We start from the raw sequence: 12,578 nt of genomic DNA on the forward strand, positions 1-12,578 counted from the left end.
CACAGGACCCACTCATCCCTCCCCTAAGTAGATAGTCGCTGGGCACTCCCGTGCAGCCCACCTGGTGGACCCCCGGCTCCACCCCGCGTGTCACCCCTGTGAGTCTCATTTTCCTGTGCTTCTGTCACTTAGTCACTGCCATTTATTTGACACTTTGGTGGCGTGGGGTGGGGGTGGGGGGGGTGAGTAGAGGGTTCTGACTGTCAAGTCGTATAACCATGAGAGCCATTCAGTCTTTCTTTAAAAAAGAAACAAAAACCATTATTTTAAATTCATTCACCACAGAGGCCCTGCTCTGGGCCAAGCACCATACTTGGTACGGTGATGGAACAGGACGGACAAGGGCCCTGCTCCTTGGGGACAGACACTGGATCAGGCAAGTCATTACCCACATCATAATTACACTGGTGACAAGTGCCAGGAAGGAAAGGGGCCGGGAGTGGGGGAGCTAAGGGGACTTCTATTTGTGGACTCCGGGGGGCTGTGAACGGATTTCTCAGTTGCACTCCAGAGGACAGTCTGGATTCTAAGACTTCACCCAGTGAAAGTGGCATTCCTCTGTCTCGGGCCCCTCGTGGCAGGTGCTGCCATGGCTTTGACCCGTGGTCTGTGGCGGTTTCCTCCACCGTTAGAGCGGCAGGGAACTGGCCAGATGTGGGGGCTTGAATGAGCAGAAGGTAGGAAGGTAGGTGGTAGGAAGGGGGAGGGGGAACAGTGGGGTGCTCCCCCCACACTCCGCTTGGTGACCGGGGGCCCTGGCTGGGGCACAGCTACAGAGCTCCGTCCAGGCCTGTGTGCAGTAGCTCCAAGGACCCAGTGTTCCCACTGGTTTTGTCTGTTGTCTAAGAGAACAAAAGATGTTTCCTGGAGTATCATTTCCTGGGGGCTGACCTGTGGCCGCTGGACCGAGTCTGAACACTTCCCGATCGTCTCCCTCACCTCCTTGGAGAGAGGAGCCCTCACCAGTGAACTTCTATCACCTCACAATTCACATTTGTCTCCTTCCTTCCAGTCCCCTTGCCCCAGCCTTGTTATTTTATGCCAAAGACGTTTGATACTCAAGAATTATTCCCTCACCTGTGATAACTCTGTGCCAGGCAGAAAGAAGAGTGGCCATTGCATACAGCTTGGTAGGTGCTGGGTGGGGTGGGCAAAGAATGCCGTGGGAGCCCCGAGGAGTCCCTGACCCAGCTAGGCAGCGGGAGGAGTGTAGGCTGGGAAATAGTCAGGAAAGCTTCCCAGAGGAGGTGATGGACGGCCCCTGAGCTGAGTCTTAAGGAATAGTGAGCTGGGAGGCCGCAGGACTTCCCAGGTGTGTGTGCCAGGCTCTGTGGGGCTCCTGCCCATTTTCCTCGGGGAGCTCCCCTGGGTCTCTATGGCCCAGGCAGGCTTTGTTCAGAATCTTGTGTTGCAAATGCTTCCCAAGTAGCCACCCTGATTGACACATTGTCCTGTCACTGACTGAAGGAAGCACCTGCTAATTCCGAGGGTTTTCAGAGGGAGCCCTGGAGCCCAGCCCTGAGGCCCCGATACTCCCGACTCAGAGTTCTCCACTCTTGGCTTAAGGTGCCAGAAAGCATCTGAATGGATTAAACTGTGCAAACCAATCCCTCTAGGGCAGCCCAAGCCTTACTCCCCTTCCGCGTCTACGGGAGCAGAGAGGGCAGTCTCATTTAGGGGGTGGAAATAGCAACTTCAGGGTGAGGCTGGTGACACTTAACAAAATAGCTGGGCTGGACCCACCTCTCGTGTGAGTCACTTCCTCTGTGTAGACAGCCACTTAGGGCAGTCCAGCCAGCTTTCTTCTTGACTCTGCTCATCCATGCTTAGGCACAGAAAGGCAGGGAGTGCTTGAAATGGGGGAGGGGGGAAGCTAAAATCCCTTCCCACAATTCTGTGACCCCAGACCCACCCCACTTCTCCCACTGGTGAGCAGCTTCAGTCTCAGCAACAGAAGGGGTCCTGGGTCCTGCTCACCCATGCCTCCCTCATCTCAAACCCTATAAGCAGGGCTGACAAACTGTAGTCGCTGGGCACTAGTGACTGGTGCTGGGATGATGGGATGTCCACCTGCGACAAAATAAAGGTAGACCCCTTCCTCACACCATACACAAGAATTAACTCAAAATCAGTTGGAGACTTAGGGGAGCCTGGGTGGGGTGGCTCAGTCGGTGAAGCCTCCGACTTCGGTTCAGATCATGGTTCGTGAATTCGAGCCCCACGTCGGGCTCTGTGCTGACGGCTTAGAGCCCGGAGCCTGCTTCCGATTCTGTGTCTCCCTCTCTCTCTCTGCCCCCCCCCCCCGCTGTCTCTCTCAAAAATAAATAAACATTAAAAAATTTTTTTTAATAGGCAAAGAATTCGAATAGACATTTCTCCAAAGAAGATCTACTGGTGTCCACTGAGCACGTGAAAAGATGCTCGGTGTCATTGTCCTTAGACACTGGGGAAATTGCAAACCCAAACCACAAGACGGTACTTCACACACGTGAGGATGGCTATAATCAAACAGATAATAAAAACGTTGGAAAGGATGTGGAGAAATTGGAATCCCCATATGTGGTGGGAATGTAAAATGGTGTAGTCACTTAGGGAAAGAGTTTGGAAATTCCTCAGAAAGTTAGACATAGTTACCGAATGGCCCATCAGTTGCACTCATAGACATGTACCCAACGGAACGGAAAACATAGGTCCACACAGAAATGGTTACGTGGAGACAGAGACAAACCAAACAGGGCCTTTTGGTGAGGCAGGCCTTCTCCTGAGGACGCCCAGGGACTGGAGAAGAGGGGAGGGCCATGGTCAAGTTGGTCAGCTCCGTGAGGCCGAGGCCCGGAACCGAGACGTGGAGGCGTGCGTGCGGCAGCTGCAGGAGCGGATGGAGCTGCTGCAGGCCGGGGGAGACGCAGCTGTCACGGGGGTCCCCAGTCCCCGGGCCACGGATGCACCTTCCCATATGGCCCCCCGGCCGTGGCTCTGGGCCAAGGCCCGCTGGTGGGGCCAGGCCCCATGCACCGCCGCCACCTGCTGCTCCCTGCCAGCCTGACCTATCGGAGGCGCGTTCCCTGCTCCTGTTCGCCGTTGCTCTGGCTGCTGCCGCCGCCTTGGGCTGCACAGGGTTGGTGGCCTGCGCCCACCATCTCGCCCCGGTCTGGCGCCACCCGGGAGCCGCCTTCGCCCCCTGAACCCTAGGACCCCAAGCTGGAGGGTTGGGTGACCTGAGCACGGCGCAGAAGCCATTCCTACCGCCTCCCCGTTCACACCGCCTCCCAGCGTGGGTCTCCGGCTGAGCTCCAGCCCTGCGATCCGGGCCCGCCCCCTGGCGGCCGGGGAGGGAGGAGCAGGGGGCTCCATGGAGGCTTGCAACCAGGAATGCTGCAGTTGCTGCTGGGGAGAATGGCAGACCAACCACCTACTAACTCCGGCCTGGCTGAGGCCCCGCCGTGGATGGGCAAACTGCGATCTAGAGGAGACAGCAGGGCCAGGGCTCGGCCATCAGTTTTTCACCCTCCACGCGCCCCCCGCCTATCGGCTCGCAGACCACAAATCCCTGTGCATGAGGCCCTACTATCCCGGGAATGTTCTCTTCCCGCGGCGAACGTCTAGTGCGAGCCCCGCCCGCCTTCTCGAGAACATTTTGCTTTCGCCAGCCCCGCTTTTTCGGGGACTCGCGCGCCCTCCTCACGTATGTAGCTCTGGGGGCCACAGCAGGCTCCGCCCGCCTCGGCAGTTTGGGTATTTATTGACCTGTCCTCCGACCCGCCAAGTTCCAGGACCCCAGCACCCTAATCCACGTTTTGGATGCACTGAGACCCCGACATTCCTCAGTATTTATTGTCTCTCCACACCTGGGACCCCACCCCCGATCCTCGCGAATAAAAGGCCCTCCAGTCTGCCCAACAAAAAAAAAAAAAAAAGAAAGAAAAAAAAAGAAATGGTTACGTGAATGTTCGTGGCAGCATTATTCATAATTGCCCCAAAGCAGAGACAACCCAGATGCCCATCAGCTGATGAACGGACAGACCAAATGTGCTACATCCATACCTTGGAATACTAGTTAGTAATAAAGAAATACCGATGCCTGCCACAACATGGATGGACCTAGAAAACCTGATGTTCAGAGAGAAGGCAGACACAAAGACCACATTTATAAGATTCCTTTTATATTGGGGCACCTTGGTGGCTCAGTTGAGCGTTCAACTCTTGATTTTGGCTCCGGTCGTGATCCCAGGTTCGTGAGACTGAGCCCCACGTCAGGCTCCACACTGAGTGTAGAGCCTGCTTAGGATTCTGTCTCTCTCTTTCTCTGCCTGTCTGTCCCCCTCCCCTGCTCATGCTGTCTCCCCCCCATACACCCCAAAATAAATATACATACAAATGAATAAAAAGACAAACCATAAATGAAGATTCTGTTTATGTAAACAGAATGGACAGATCTCTAGAAACAGAAAGTAGATTAGTGGTGGCCTAGAACTGGAGCGGTTGAGGGGAAATGGGAACTGACCGCTCCCGAGCACGGGGTTTCTTTCTGGAGGAATGAAAATGTTCTGAACTTCGTGGTGCTGGTTGCACAACTCTGTGAATACACTGAAAGTATTCAGTCGTGCACTCTAAATGGTTCCTTTGATGATCTGTGAATTGTGTCTCCATCAAGATGTCTGTAAAACAAAACAAACACACAAAAACCTTCAATCACCACCTGTGTCTTCCCTCCCTTCCCACTAGAAGAGCAGGAGCTGGATTTCAGAGGATGACTTCTACCGGCCTCCCCAGGAGCCGCCCGCAGAGAGCCCTTCAGAACACTCCGTGGCTTCTTCCGGAGGGACTCCGGAGTCCAGGCCTGGGCTCCTCCGGCATTTTTCTCAAGGGCCAAGGAAAAGCCACTCCACGGGGGCCTTAATCCAAGCCTGCGTGCCTTCCCCAGGAGGCCGGCCAAGCAGGGCAGCGGCGGCCCAGGAGCACCAGAACTTCAGGGTGGTGCACCGCAGGCAGATGGGTAGGTGACCGCAGGGTTCCAGTGACCTTGCCGCGGGGACAGTGCCTTTCGGAGAGCAGTGCCAGAGCCCTCTTTTCCATTACTGGTTGGGTAGTGTATTCTCACGAGCAAAACCTCTTCCCAAAATGTAATCAGGAACACCCTTGCTGAGTAATTCAGGGAAGCATTTCAGGAAAAGTGCTATATTTTCTCATGAGAGCTCCACAGTATCATGCCCCCAAACCTGTTTCATATATTGAAATACTGAAACTTCCCCCCCCCCGCCCCCCGAGGTCGTGTGACTATGCACGACTCTGGGTTCTGCCTGTAGCTCAGAGCAAACCCTGCCTCCGGAAGGCGTTTCAGTGCCCCTTCCCGAGACCTCTGTCTTCGATGGTTTGTTTAACAGCTCTGGTGGGGGTGTATCAGCTCTGCCATCTGTTAGCCGTCCTCTGTGCGCTGTTTACAACGAGGCCAGCTCGAGTTCCGCACCCTGTGCAATTCTAAAAAGCGTTCAGTAACCATAAGCGAATTTCTCCACAACCCCCACAAACAGAAAAGTCTGCCCTGGAGCCGGTCTCTTTCTCACTTCATTTTCTGTTTGCCGTGACCCAGCAGACGATTCCGGCCAGGTTCCTAGCTCAGGAGAGCCCTGGTCTCCACACTGGCTTCTTTTAGGTTTTTCTTGTAGTCCGTGTAACCATGCCAGAGAAAGTGTGCCTCATGCCTAGGCCGTCAGGTTCCCTGAAGGGTAGGAAGACCCTATACAATTATCTGAAATCTCCAAGGCTAGTTCAGGCTGCGGAAGAGAGAACTGTGCATCCTTTGGACCCCCCAGTTGCTGGCAGAGCCCTAGGAACCAGGGAGCATAGAGGGGTGTGTGGTGTCCAGGCACACGCTCATTCAGCGGGTATTTATTAAGTATCTGTGCTGTGCCAGGCTGTTCTGGGTGCTGGGGACACAGCAGGAAGCAAAGCAACGTCCCTGTCTTCACAGACTTCTTATATCCTAGTGCAAGAGGCAGGGAAGAAGGGAATTAACAAGTAAATGTATAGTATGGACTGGTGATAATAATTGCTGTGGAGAACTTGGGGAGTGCCGGGGGGGAGCGTACTATTTCATATGGGTGGCCAAGGAAGCCCTCACAGAGAAGGTGACATTTGAGGAGATGTGCAGGGAGAGAGGCAGGAAGGCACGGGCCGACCTGTGTGGCTCCAGCAGGGGAACAGATGCAAAGATCCTGCCATGGGCACGTGCCCAGGAAACCAAGGAGATGGGAAGGGGGTAGTTAGAGATGAGGGCGGAGTGACGGAGGGCCTCGCGGGCCACAGAAGGGACGTTAGCTTTCCCTCCGAGGGAGATGGCAGTCATTGCAGGGTTTGGGGCAAAGGGACGTGATCTGACTTCCTTTAAATGGGGAGTCATCCTGGCTCGTATGTTGAAGGACCTCAGGGGAGAGAGACCAGTCAGGAGGCTCTCGCCACAAGCCAGGCCAGGGGTGACAGCCGTCGGAGCCCGTGTGGTAGCGGTCGAGGTGGTGAGAAGCAGAGGGTTCCGGATGTGCCAGCAGAATTCGCTGACGGGCTGCGTGTGTATGTGTGTGACAGAAAGGAAAGGTTTTTAGCCCAAGCAGCTCGAAGGATGCAGTTTGCCATTTATGAGATGAGGGATGTTGGGAGAAAAGCTAGTTTGCAGTGGGAGGGGCAGGAATTGATTTTCGGGCATGTCAATTTTGAGATGCCTATTAGATATCAGCCATACATGGCACAGGTGGAGATCTGAACCTGAAGTTCAAGGGCAAGGTTCAGGCTGGACATAAACGCTGGGGAGCTGTTGGCATAAAGCCCTGAGCGTAGGCACGATCAGGTAGGAGGCGGGTGTCAATGGAGAAGGGGACCCAGGACTGAGCTCTGGGGTGCTCCAATGTTGACATGTCAGGGAGAGGCGGAGGAGTGAGCCCGGGGGACAGAAGAGTGGCCCGTCGTGGCGGAGGAGTACCCAGAGTGGCCCCTCAGCAGCCGTGTGAGGGAAGTGTCTCATGAGGGCAGGAGGGTCTCAGCTGTGTCCTGAGATACTGATGGGTCAGGCCAGATTGGCACCAAGGATTAGCCTTGGGATTTGGTGACAAGGAGGGCATGGGGCTTCCCAAGTGCCGTTTCAGTGGAAGGAGGGGACAAAAACCTGACTGGAGCAGATTCAAGATGGAACGGGAGCAGGGGAACCAGAGACAGTTGTGACACCTCCTCGAGGTTTTCTGTAAAGGGGACAGAGGAACAGGGTGGTAATTAGAAATGTGAGTGCCATCAAGAAAGCTATTTTTAAAGATGGCAGAAATAACAGCGTGTTTGTGTGCTGATGGGAACGAGCCAGGAGGGAAGGGACAAAGCAGTGACACGGTGGGGGGCGGGGGGGGGGGCTGCTGGAGAGACGTCCCTGTCCTTGAGTGGGCAGTGGGGAGGGGTCCCCTGTGCAGACGGAGGAGTAGGCCTCAGACTGAGCCGGAAGTTCATCCCCGGTGACAAGGGGGAAGTCTGAGTGTGGGTACAGATGCCATAGTGAGGGCTCTGTGGAGGTAATTTTTTTAGTCCTTTTTTTTTTTTTTTTTTCTCAGTAAAATTCAGGAACAAGGTCAACAGCTGAGGGTGCGGATGGGACGAAGGCACTCCTAAAGCGTTCTCGCGGCAGCCCCTGTCCCCACCCGCTGCAGGGCCTCGGGAGGTAGAGGCTTGGCCCGCCGTCTAAAGTGCCTCTTTCTGCCCCCAGGGCTGTCCAACCCATTCCGGGGTCTCATGAAGCTGGGCACCGTGGAGCGGCGGGGGGCGATGGGCATCTGGAAGGAACTCTTCTGCGAGCTCTCCCCTCTGGAGTTCCGCCTCTACCTGAACACCGAGGAACGCACCTGCGTGGAGAACTGCTCCCTGCTGCGATGCGAGGCCGTGGGGCCAGCCCACGGCGACGGCCGCTTCGAGCTGGTCTTCTCTGGCAGGAAGCTGCTGGCCCTGCGGGCCTCCTCCCAGGACGAAGCCGAGGACTGGCTGGACCGGGTGCGGGAGGCCCTACAGAAGTGCCGGCCCCAGCAGGAGGATGAGTGGGTGAACATCCAGTACCCGGAGCAGCCCGAGGACCCCCCAGACGCCCCCCAGGGTGGCCTCCCCTCCCACCCGGACCCACCCACTGAGCCCGAGACTCTCCAGGGCACACAGTTCTGTTGGTCCTCTGCCCAAGTTCCCGAGCCAGACGCTATTAAAGAATCCCTTCTGTACCTGTACACGGACAGGACCTGGATGCCCTATATTTTTTCCCTATCCTTGGAGTCTCTGAAGTGCTTCCGAGTGAGAAACAACGAGAAAATGTTAAGTGACAGCCACGGAGTTGAGACCATCCGAGACATCCTGCCAGACACGAGCCTCGGGGGCCCATCCTTCTTCAAAATCATCACGGCCAAGGCCGTCCTGAAGCTGCAGGCCGGGAATGCTGAGGAGGCCGCCCTGTGGAGGGAGCTGGTGCGCAAGGTCCTGGCGTCCTACTTGGAGAGGGCCGAGGAGGCGGTGACACTGGGCGGGAGTCTGGACGAAAACTGTCAGGAGGTGCTGAAGTTCGCCACGCGGGAGAACGGCTTCCTGCTGCGGTACCTCGTGGCCATCCCCACGGAGAAAGGCCTCGACTCCCAGGGCTGCTTCTGTGCAGGTGCCCCCTTGCTGTCCCGCCACCCCCAGCCTGCCCGCCTCACTCTGCCTCGGGTGGGGCTCCCGATTTAGGCTCTCTGCCCTGTCCTGGCTCTCCACGAGCGTCCCCATGCCACCCCTGGGATGTTGCAGCAGACGTAGCCTCTGCTCCTCCCCAGCACCCACCGAGGCCAGCAGCCCTGCCGAGGGTTGGGACCTGTGGGTGCACAGCTCATCCTACTGAGTGCTGTGCAATAGAACATTCTCCGATGGTGAAAATATCCTAGATCTGTGCTGTCTAATATGGTAACTACAAGCCATCTGTGGCCCCTGAGGACTTCAAATGTGGCTAGTGTGACTAAGGAACCAAATTTTCAGTTTAACTTAAAGGTATTTAAATTGAAATGGGCGCCTGTGGCTTGTGGCCACCGTACGGGCCAGCACAGCTGTATATATTGTTCTGCAACTTGGTTTTGTTCTACTGAGGAATGTATCATGGATATTATTCTACGTCAGTACATCTGCCGTATCATTACTGTCCTCAAGTCTGATCCTTCTGTGTGGGACCACCGGGCCAGCTGCTTTATTTGGATTATTTAACTTAGTCCTAACAATAACCTGTCCTGTGGTGAAGCCAGATGAGGACCTTGACGGTCCTAGAGGCTCGCTCTGGCCGTGTCCCCGCAGGGCCTCTCCACCCCATTGCTTTTCAAGGCTGTGAGATATTCCATGGCTCACGTTCCATTTTTAGCTCTTCTCCCCGACCCAGACCCCTGTTTCCATCACCTTCGGTTCTCCAGGGGGACTGTGAGGACTTTGCCCTGCCGCAGGGTGCCCTAGCAGGAGACGCAGCTGCAGGTGGTTTGAGGACCATCCTGTTGGCTGGAGCCTGTGGGACCGGAGGGAAAGTCTGCTTCGGGCATCTGGAAGGAAGTGGTCTGCGGTTTTCTTCCTGCAGAAGACATTTTCAAGTCCCTGCTCACTCCCTCCTCACACCCGCCAACCCCTAACACTCACGCTCTGAACTTTCCGCCTGTGGGTGTTGGGCTCGTGGAGGAGGCCAGGCCCCCCAGGGCTGGTGAGGAGGGTCCCCCAGTGGGTGTGAATGCTGGCAGGGGGCGGCTCTCACTGTGCCTCTCACCCGCCAGCCCTCAGGCCGAGACTGAATCTGGGGGCTTGGGCTTCCTTCCTGCTGCAGGCATGGCTTTGTGGCCGGGTGGATGCCCACCGCCGGCATCTGGCTGTATTTCATGGTTCACAGGGCACTTTCAAAGCCTCATCTCATTTAAACTTGGTCATCACCCCCACAGGAGAGCAAGGAGCAGCTGAGTTTTATAGATACTGAAATGGAACCTCGTAAAACCTCGACGAAGGTTAGGATGAGGCAGCTATTAGGCAGAAGAGCCAGCCCTTCTCGTCCCAAGGCCAGAGGGCCTCTTTCCCCTGGCCCTGTGGGAGGCAGGCATGTGCTCAGGATCTGAGCCCCACTCTGACTCCCACCGCCCGCCGCTGTGGAGGGACCTCCAGCAGAGGAGCTGAAGCCGGACCCTGCACCACTGTCCAGAGATGTCCGGCCTGTCTGACTCCAAGCTGGCACCAGGCAGTGTCCAGACGGTCCTGCCTCCGGTTGGCCTCCCCACCTACTCCCTGCCTGTCGGCCGGCCCCATGTCCCCAGCTCCTACCCTGCTTGCTGAGGCGCTGACTCGGTTGCTTCCGTTTCTGGGCCCCAGTGGAGGGGTGGGCCTACGGGAGGTTGGCATTGGTGAGCAAGCAGTGGGAACACTGAACACAGGCAGCTAGGTAGAAGAGGATGTGGGCTCTAACACCAACCCAACCCAAATCCGATTACCGGCTCTGCCACTTAATCGTCCTGTGACTGGGCAGGTCTCCTGACCTCTCTGTGCACCGACTGCTTCGGCTGCAAAATGGCAGCAATAATTGTTAATGGTGTTTTGTCGTAAAGACTAAGTAATGGGGTTGTTTCTCAGCGGTGGGCATGTGAGTGACGGTTGTTTGATCTTTGTGTCCTCCTTGTATGTCTGCCCCTTCCTTAAATAGCAGGTCCTTCTGCCTAGGAGCTTCTGCGTTGTCCCCAGACTCTGGCCCCGCCACTGCTCACTCTCCTGCCGTCCCTCTCCCCAGGCTGCTCCCGGCAGATTGGCTTCTCGTTTGTACGACCCAAGCTTTGTGCCTTCTCTGGCCTCTATTACTGCGACATCTGCCACCAGGACGATGCCTCGGTGATTCCGGCCAGGATCATCCACAACTGGGACCTCACCAAGCGCCCGGTAAGCCTTGGGCCCAACCAGTCGTGGCCACACAGGGCTGAGGAGTGACAAAGGAATGGTCGCTCCCCTTTGTTGCTGCTCTTTGTGTGGAGGAGTTTGGCTCTAGGGAATTTAGGGTCACTGGTTCAGGCCCCATGATGGTGGGAGGGCCAACCAAGAGAAAACTGTGCTGCTGGTCTGTAGCCCCTGGGCAGAACTCTGTCAGTGCCTGCCTCGTTCCTCAGGTGGAGGTCTGAGGGTGGTTCTCTGCAGCTCCCATGGCCATGGAGAAAACTGTTTAAGGCACCAGCAACTAGAGAGAGAGAAAGAGAGGGAGAGGAAGAATAGATAAGGAAAGATAGTTAGGATAGATTATATTTCTAGATGGATGGGGGATGGGTGGGTAGATAGTTGTGAATAGATAGATGGGTGGATGGGTTGGCGGGTGGATGTAGACAGATGGTTGGGTGAATGGATGTGGATGGAGGGATGGGTAGATGGATGTGGACTGATGGACGGGTGGATGGATGGGTGGGCTGGCCAACTGGCTGTACTTCCCCTTGGAGCAGTCAGCCTTTTCTGTATATTTGTTTACATACATTTGTAAAGTTGGGATCGTTCTGGACTCATACTGATTTATAACAGGCTCTGTCCACTTGGTACCATTTAGTGTGATTTAGTCTTGAGTACTTTTTTATGTTCACCAAATGCTTTTGAATAAGATGTATTCTAAGATCTCTCTTTTCTTCTTCTCCACCTGAGCTTACCCACCTACCTAGCTATGTTACCATTAGCAAATTATTTAACTTCAGTTTCCTCATCTATAAAGAAGGATTAATAAGTATCTGCCTCAGAGGACATTACAGGAGATGGCACCCGCCAGTCTCTTAGAGCCTTACATCAGTGCCCTTTCTTTCTCCTGAGGCCTGCCACACCTTCAGCCCCTCATTCACTTAGTCAGAGCCTGCCTGGAGGAGCACAAACTTGGCTTTCTCCCAAAGGCACAGATTTCTGCTTAAGACAGACACAGAAGCACAAAGAAGAAGCTATTTGTTTCTCAAGACCCAGGCCTATTGGCCATGCAGTCTTGACGTGTGGATGTGTCGTCAGAGCACAGGGAACGTGACTCTTAGATTCCGTGCCACCCCAGCCTCCACCTTGCTGGGGACCGGAACCCCAAGGACATTAGCTTCACTTTGGCTTTTTGTTGGTTACCTTGTCCTCACTCCTGCCCTCAGTGGTAAGTATTTAACTAACTGCATATAGAATATTAAACCTCAGAACCGCCACAGATGCAAATAATTCTTTGGCCATAAAACACACTCGCTATTTACAACATCCGGACAACTTTTTTTTTTTTTATTTTTTATTTTTTGCATTTATTTATTTTTGAGAGAAAGAGAGAGAGAGAGAGAGAGCACGAGTGGGGGAGAAGCAGAGAGAGGGGAAGACTCAGAATCCAAAGCAGGCTCTAGGCTCTGATCTGAGCTGTCAGCACAGAGCCCGACATGGGGCTCAAACCCGTGAACCGTAAGATCATGAACTGAGCCGAAGTCGGACGCTTAACCGACTGAGCCACCCAGGCGCCCCTGCATTATTATTATTATTATTATTATTATTATTATTATTATCATTATTTTAACCTAAACTCAAAATAATTCCGTAAGAGA

At 54.9% G+C, this 12,578-nt stretch overlaps 1 protein-coding gene and 1 long non-coding RNA gene across 2 annotated transcripts in view; both read left to right on the plus strand.

Annotated features, from left to right (window-relative positions):
* The first annotated feature begins 11 nt into the window (after positions 1-11).
* Positions 12-2,534, plus strand: LOC147571298 (uncharacterized). Its single transcript, XR_015247511.1, has 2 exons — positions 12-1,130; positions 2,353-2,534. It is a non-coding gene; the product is annotated as an uncharacterized LOC147571298 (long non-coding RNA).
* Positions 2,535-3,352: 818 nt separating this feature from the next.
* LOC147571299 (putative pleckstrin homology domain-containing family M member 1P) overlaps positions 3,353-12,578 on the plus strand; it is a 29,158-nt gene continuing 19,932 nt past the window's right edge. Inside the window, 4 exon segments of the mRNA XM_086696434.1 lie at positions 3,353-3,685; positions 4,726-4,996; positions 7,739-8,662; positions 10,784-10,929. Of these exon segments, the coding sequence (XP_086552560.1) occupies positions 3,353-3,685; positions 4,726-4,996; positions 7,739-8,662; positions 10,784-10,929 (1,674 nt within the window).

The sequence above is a fragment of the Puma concolor genome, unplaced genomic scaffold, assembly GCF_028749965.1.
Source record: "Puma concolor isolate L17-30 unplaced genomic scaffold, mPumCon1.1.hap2 unalloc_scaffold_30, whole genome shotgun sequence".
Taxonomy (NCBI): Eukaryota; Metazoa; Chordata; class Mammalia; order Carnivora; family Felidae; genus Puma; species Puma concolor.